General features: G+C 50.8%; 1 protein-coding gene across 1 annotated transcript; it reads right to left on the bottom strand.

Annotated features, from left to right (window-relative positions):
* Nucleotides 1-1,251: 1,251 nt before the first annotated feature.
* GPR162 (G protein-coupled receptor 162) lies at nt 1,252-5,044 on the bottom strand. The gene is made up of 4 exons (XM_027843348.1): nt 4,178-5,044; nt 3,585-3,774; nt 2,650-2,807; nt 1,252-1,933 (listed from the first exon to the last, which is right to left on the bottom strand). The coding sequence occupies exons 1-4, from the start codon at nt 5,042-5,044 to the stop codon at nt 1,415-1,417; spliced, it is 1,734 nt and encodes a 577-aa protein (XP_027699149.1). The 3' UTR covers nt 1,252-1,414.
* Between the last annotated feature and the right edge of the window lie 2,120 nt (nt 5,045-7,164).

Raw genomic sequence — 7,164 nt, 5'->3', positions numbered from 1 at the left:
GGGAGAGGAAGGAGAGAGAGCTAGAGAGGAAGCGGGGGGATGGGGAAGGAGAAAGAAAGGAGAAAGCACGGCGTAGAAATAAGGAAGAGAGGTACAGTGGGACAGGACATTTCCCTTGGGATGATCAAGAGAGAATCACAGGGATGTAGAGCAGAAGGAGAGAGAGAGAGAGAGAGAAGAGTACTGGATAGAGAGGAAGAGTAGGATCTGAAAAATATGTAAGAAAAAAAAAAGTAGGGAACTTGGGTCAGGGGAAAGAATGAGGGAGATGCGTCCTTTTGGAGGATTGGTGTGGGAAGGAAGGAGTAACCACCAAGTCCTGGGGGTTCTGGCTAAGAGAGATGGACAGTGGAGTGAGGGTAGGAATTGGATAGTGGGAGGAATGGAAACTGTGCCATCCAAGAAGTCAGTGGGATGTTCTGGAGGTGGCCACTCGGTTCCAGGACATCTGAAATGCAGCCCTAATTTAGGACCAAGAAATCTAGTCCTTGCACTGACTAGTGTAGTGGTAATCAGCGGAATGGGGCAGAGGGTGGTATCCCAGAGTCTGTTAAATCAAATGAGAGGACCTTTCACTACGGAAGTGATTCCCAGAATAGAATTGGGGTGGAAGCAGGAAAGGCATCACCTTTTTCTTTTTTCTATACATATAAATGAGTTCCCCATACCACTTTTAACAAACCAACCTACATACATAGATCTTGTTCATTCATGATCCTGACTCATCTGGGAACTTGGAGTCAGAACCCCTGAATTTAAGTGCTGGGGCAGGCACTTGATAGCTGTGTGACCTTGAATAGACACTTATCCTTTCTAAGATTCCTCATTTATAACATATGAAAAACACTTTTACCACCTACCTCTCAGGGTTGTTATGAGCAAACAACTCTGTAAACTGCAAAGCACCTGTATGCACAGTTGAATGATTGATAGGGGGGACTAGGAATATCTGTATGTGAGATTGTGTATGTGACTTTGTGTGTGTCTCTTTGCCCCTCTATCTGGATCTGTCTCTCCATAGTCCTTTCTTCCTACCTCAGGGAGTTGTGAGGAAAAGGTTTTAAAATCCTTCAAACAACATATAAATGTGATCTATTCCTTTGACCTTTTGACTACCACCACCACCAGCACCCCTACCCACCAGGACACAGTGGCTACAACTGATTCCACAGTAACACTTCAGATTTTAATACATTGGGCTGGGGATGATGGGAAGTAAGGAGCAGGGTCCAGTCTTATAGACATAGTAGTCAGAGCTATGATGCCCCAAATCCAGTTCCCCCATTCCCTTCTAAGTCTGCTGCTGACAGTTGTCCTGGGTTCAAGTCTGTTGCTAGTTGTAGACAGGACTAGGTTAAGGGAGACATCTACCCCAGGCTCCCTTCCTCTTAAGTCTGTTGGATTCACCATGGGCTCACAGGCTCAATGGGTGGAATATAGGTGTGTTTGGGCCCCAAGTTCCACCCCAAGCCTGTGAGTCCCCCTCAACTCCAGTGAGGGAGCACCGTCGCCCTGTATATAGCCCCGTAGACACTCCTGTTACCCCAGTATCAGGAGATCCTAGGGAAAGACGACGGGGTAAGAGACCTGACGCCCGGGGCCGACGGGGAGAGGGACCTGGGGAGGCAGCTGGAGAAGGCAGAGGTGTCTCATCAATGAAGGTAGTGATCTCATCTCGGAAGAAGCCGTGTCCCCTTGGAGGTCCTTCACCTCCTCCTAGCATTCTGCTTTCCAGGAATTGATGCAGATTGGTCAATGCTCCAGACTCCTCTTCATCATCTTCCATGCCCCGGAGTGCCCCTAGTTCCCTGTTTGCGGATGGGATTATCCGGATGTCATCTGAAGATGACCACTTATGCAGGAAGGAGCCAGGTGTACGAGGAGCAGAGAAGATGTTGGTTTCATCATGGGATAGTCTCCTGGACAATGGGACCTGGGATGGAGGAAAGGTGAGATCTTGAGGAACTTCATGGAGCAATATATAGGACAACTTTTGGAATATTGAGGGATGTACCCAAACGATGGTGAGAGCTTTTCTCCACCTTTTCTTTCTCTACCTGCATTTTTTTTTTTTTGGTAGAACTAACTCAAAAACCAGTTTCAATAGGTTTCCCCTCTAGTTCTCCTTTACATTGCATGCATGTGTGGGTACACACACACATGCACACACGCACACAACCACACACACACAACCACACAGTAAGCTGAAATAGGACCTTCTTTCTCTCCATCACAGTTATGTGTTTTCTGTATTGATTTCTTAGGTTTCATGGGACTTAGATTTAAGGGACTTAGAGAACATCCAGGCCAACACTTTCTTTTTACAAATGAGGAAGCTGATGCTCAAAGAGAACTGACACAGGAAAAGCACCTGAAGCCCCTCCAATCTATCCCTGTACTTTTTAGTCCTTCTGCAGGTAGTAGGAGGACTGCCAGTGGTACCTCACCTCCTACCCCTGACCCGGGAATACAGAAAATCATTGGATCACTGGGGGAGAGGGGTAGGCAAATGGAGACAGACAGAGCCCAAGTATCTCTCTTTTTCCCAGTTATTGGTCTTCCTTGCCTTCATGGTGGGCTGATGGTAAAGAGGAGAGGGAAAGATCTATCTAGGAGATTAGAACACCCCATCCTTTCTCAGTTCCATACCTGCAAATAGTGGACTCTCTCATGAGGAGGAAATAGCATGTGCCTCCCACTCAGCATCTTCACCTGGGTGGGGTCTTGTCCCCCTGGCCCAGCAGCCCCGTTAGCATCAAAACGAATTTTGCAGACCCGTCCATCAGTATAGTCATTGCAGGCTCCATCTTGGAAAGAAAAAGGGGATAAAGTAGGTGGCTCCATCATGAGACCACCCAATGTATACAACTATCATTGTCCCCAGGATGCCCATCACCCGGCTTCCCCCAGACCTCTTCTTATGATTTGACCCTGGATACCCACTTCCCTCTTGACCCCAACCCTTTGATTGAAAAAGGAGCTGTGAGTGTGTATGTGTGTGTTTGTATGTATATGAGTATGTGTGTGTGTATGTGTAGCTTCTGACAAAAAGGTAGGTTGTGAATAGATCACAGAGGAGAAAAGAGCTTGAAGTTGTATCAGGGTAAAGGGAGAGGAGAAGAGAGGGTCTCGGATTGATGTATCTTGTACAGGGAGGGTAGGGAGCATGTAAGGGCTAGAAGCAACAGAGGGGAAAAGAAAGGCCTAGAAATCAAGACTGAGAGACTAAGGGTGAAGCAGGATCGCCCAGTGTGAATGGTGGCAGGGAAGGTTGAAGGGACCGTAAATACAGTGGTGGAGATGCGTCCAACAGGGGGAGCTACAGTGCAGTGTGTGTGGACCCTAACCTTGTGCACAAGGAGAGTCAGAGCTTCAGAAACGGGCGTCCCCCTCATTTTATAGATGAGAAAACGGAGGGACAGAGAGGGATAATAAGGTGAGGGTGGCATTACAGTGCCCTTCGCAGACACTTGGCAGCAAAGGAGCTGTATATTTAGTGAAATCAGAGTTTAGGAGTCTGTAGGAGTGTTCTTGGTGCAGGAAGGGAGCAGTGTATGCGGTGGGGAGGGTGGACATCCTCTGACCATCCTCGCCGTCCTCCTCGGACATGATAGCCACACATTGCTCCCACACGGTGCGCACATCGGCTCGGTAACGCTCGCAGGACCAGATGAAGGAGGGCAGGAGCAGCGTCTGCACCATGGAGCACCACAGCACCGCCAGCACCATCCAGGGGGGCGCAGAGTCTGACTTCAGTGAGAAGAAGCTCACTGCCTGGGGAAGGAGGGCAGGAGGGCTCATCAGAACCATTGTGAGGGCTCAGAGCCATGGTCTCTCCAGCCCAGTCTGCCTCTGACAGTGGGATTTAAGGGACAGCTGGAGGATGGGCTTCTATCAGGGAGAAAGGAGACTAGGGAGAAGGAGCATAGGAAGGTTAACTAGAGGAAGGTCAAGAGGACTGGGATGGAGAGATGGGGCTTGAGGAGGGGAGGCAGAGCCATAATATAGAGGTATGATGGAGACTTGGAGGTTGGGACAGAAGGGACTGGTGGTGAAAGTTACTTCTATTTAGGGTGGAGAAGGTTCTATTCTAGATGGAGGGAACTACAGATTGAACGGGGAAGTTAGAGGCTGGATGGTAGGGAGAGGGAAGTGGAGTATGGAATCCTGATCTCACCAGGATGGGCACCCCAGTGAGTGAGTCGTAGAGAAAGACGATGGCGCTGACCAAGTTGGTGACCTGCAGGGACGTCTTGGCTGATTCAGAGCCATCCAGCGAAGAACGACGCTTCCCTCGGGCATCCTCCACTACAATGGCTGGAACCTCGAATGCTGGCCGGGTTCCTAGGCCCCCAGGACCTCCCCCTCTTGATCCCTCTCTACCCCCTGATTTCCGGGCCCGTCTTGCCCGACGGGGTCGGGCCCACAGTGTCTGGTAGAAAGTGATGGCCACACACACCAGCCCCATGACGATGCCACCAAGCAACAGGAGGCTAAAGCAGACCCCAAAACCCAGCCCGATCTTGGAGACAATGAATTGGCAGCCCCGGGCGTAATATCGCTCGCCGTTGTTGTGCCAGCCAATGGAAGGCAGTGTGGATAGGATGAAGCTGACCATCCAGATGCCCATGACAGCATGCAGTGCCTGCTTCTTGGCATTGCTCAGCCGGTAGTTGACAGGCCAGCGGACCATCCACATTCGGTGATAGGAGAGTGAGGCCACAGTGAAGCAGGTGGCTAGGGCCAGCGTGTAGTAAGTAGAGACAAAAACTTTGCAGATGCTCTCATTCCAGTCATAGTCTGAAGAGGCCTGGCGTCGGAGCTGCACCACAGCAAAGGTGGTGAGGGGCACTGCTGCCATGAGGATGTGGGTGCCAGCCAGGAAGCAGAGCAATAGTTCCAAGGGTTTGTGTTTCTGCTGCTTGGCTGAGATGCTGAGAATGATCCATGCATTGGCCAGGAGGGCCAGCATTCCACAGGCCAGCCATGACAGGGCATTGGAGCGGAGGGAGGCCTCCTCCACCCCTGTCCCGCCCCGAGCCATCCTCCTCTTCTTCCTCTGCCCCCCACCCCCCCTTAAGTTCTGGGGGGTGGGGGGAATGGATTCACCCAGGAGCCCCACTGAGACTGCCCCCCATGACCCTTATGATCCCCGTTTCCCAATTCCCCCCCTAGAATGAGGCAAAAAAGTGCCTGTGGCCTACCCCACTGCCTTGTCCTTCACGGCTCCCCTAAGATGTCATTTGCTGTGGTAGAAAGGAGAAGGAGGATTCCAAGGCTAAGGGTCAAAAGAGAAGCCCTCTCTCTATATATATCTTGTCTTTCCTCTCCCTTGAGTGAAGAAAAAGCACCCTTGCTAGGATGCTGGGTGGGATCCTCTGATTTCCATTCCCACCTGACTTCCTATTGTCTCATCTTCCAACAGACTCAGTGGACTGCAGCTCCTTTGGGTCTCTCCATGAGTGTGGGGGTTTTCAGCAGACAGAACCTGCTGTGGTAAAGAGAGCTGCAGATAGGCCAGGGGTCGGGCTTCCTTTTTTCAGTTGGTTTCCTGAGCTTCCTTCCTTCCTTCATTTGAAATCACAAAAGATTGCAACCTGCAGATGTCATTTAGTCAGTCTCCCTGGCTCTACAAGGAAACCCTGGGGTCAGTGGTGCTCCTATAAGCTGCTAGGGAAAATGGTATTTCAGCCTCACTCCATCATTTGCCATTTCCCTCTCTCCTTTTAACTTCAACAGTGTTCTCCTGCCAAAAACCCCAGCTCACCCGTTTGTCCTATTCCTGTTTCCAAACCCCTTGCAACAGTCTCCTTATCCAATCTCCCCCCAACCCAACCCCATCTCCATTAATTTTTCCCCAGATTCACTGATAGGGGAACAGTAAATAGCTCAGCTCCACTGGAGGTTCAAAGTAGGTGACAATGAAGGGGGGGCAGTGAGGTAGGGTATGTATCCTCCATCCCTTTCCAAACCCTCCATTCTCCTAAGGTTAGTAACTTATCACCTTTTTCCTGTCTTCTCAAGACTTAACTTTTCCCTTTCTCTGACCTAGGGGAGTATCGGAAAGAGGAAGATGGAATTGAAGGCAGAGGGCAAGAGGACCTGAAGGAGGGGAAACTGTTTGACCTCAGAACAGAATAATCCAGAAAGGGAGAGAATAGAGAATGGGTGGGTGGAGGTGGAAGAAGAAGAAAAGGGAGAGCTTAGGGAAAGGGAGGAGGAAAGAAAGGGGAAAGTAGATGGGAGATCCAGAGACTGAGAAGGAACTAAAGGGTCCTCTAGGTAAGGGAAGAGAGTGATGGGAAGGAGCTGAAGACATAAAATCTGGGGCCCCACTACGTGACCTTGGCTTTCTCCTCTTGGGGTGGGGGTGGGGGGCTGCAAAAGCAATGAGGCTATTGATGCTATAGAGCCCTAGGGAGGCAGTTGGAGTAAATCAGAGGAACACAGTAAGGTGGGGAAAGGGTCCAAGGGAGGTAGGTTTCAGAAGGGGCATACAGAGGTTGGGAGAGGTGAAAGGGAAAGGTAGAAAAGCAGAAAAACCAAAGGTGGAGGACATTCCTTATGGAGGAGCCCTCAGCCCCTTTTCTGCACCCTTCCATGAGGTCATAGCACCCCCCTTTTTGTTTTCCATATGGAGCCCAGTAATCTGAGTTGCTATGGTGATAGCTAACCAGGGGGGTGGGGCAACCAGAGTTGGGCAGGAGTACCCCCTCCATTGCCTTTTTCCCCACTTTAGACCCTTTCTCATTTTCCCTCCCTTGGCTCCCCTGAGGGGAGGGGGCACACTTGGAGAAAGAAAAGCTCAAAGGAAGGAAGAGAAAGAGGATGAAGGACAGAGAGGAGAAGGTGAAGGACAGAGTGGGGAGGGGGAAAAGGAATGGCAGGTCAGGGTGTGGGGATGGGAAGCTGAGAAGTCCCCTGTGTTCTTATGTTCTTTAGAGAGGTCAGGAATCCGCACACCCCCCCACCCCAGTGCTAGGAACAGCAGGTGGCCAGGGGAGGAGGGGAACTCAGGGACGGGGAAGGGGAAAGGAAGCAGTGGGATAAGAAAGCAATGGGAGTGGGGAGCTTAGGGAAGTGGGGTCGGCTTCTTACCTCTGCCTGCTCCAAGCAATGCCATGGAGATTAGAGCATCTCTCCGGTCGCAGCTCCTTCTCCTTG

This window comes from Vombatus ursinus, unplaced genomic scaffold, assembly GCF_900497805.2.
Source record: "Vombatus ursinus unplaced genomic scaffold, bare-nosed wombat genome assembly UNPS02014906.1, whole genome shotgun sequence".
Classification (NCBI taxonomy): domain Eukaryota; kingdom Metazoa; phylum Chordata; class Mammalia; order Diprotodontia; family Vombatidae; genus Vombatus; species Vombatus ursinus.
This window is presented reverse-complemented; position numbering and strand designations above follow the sequence as displayed.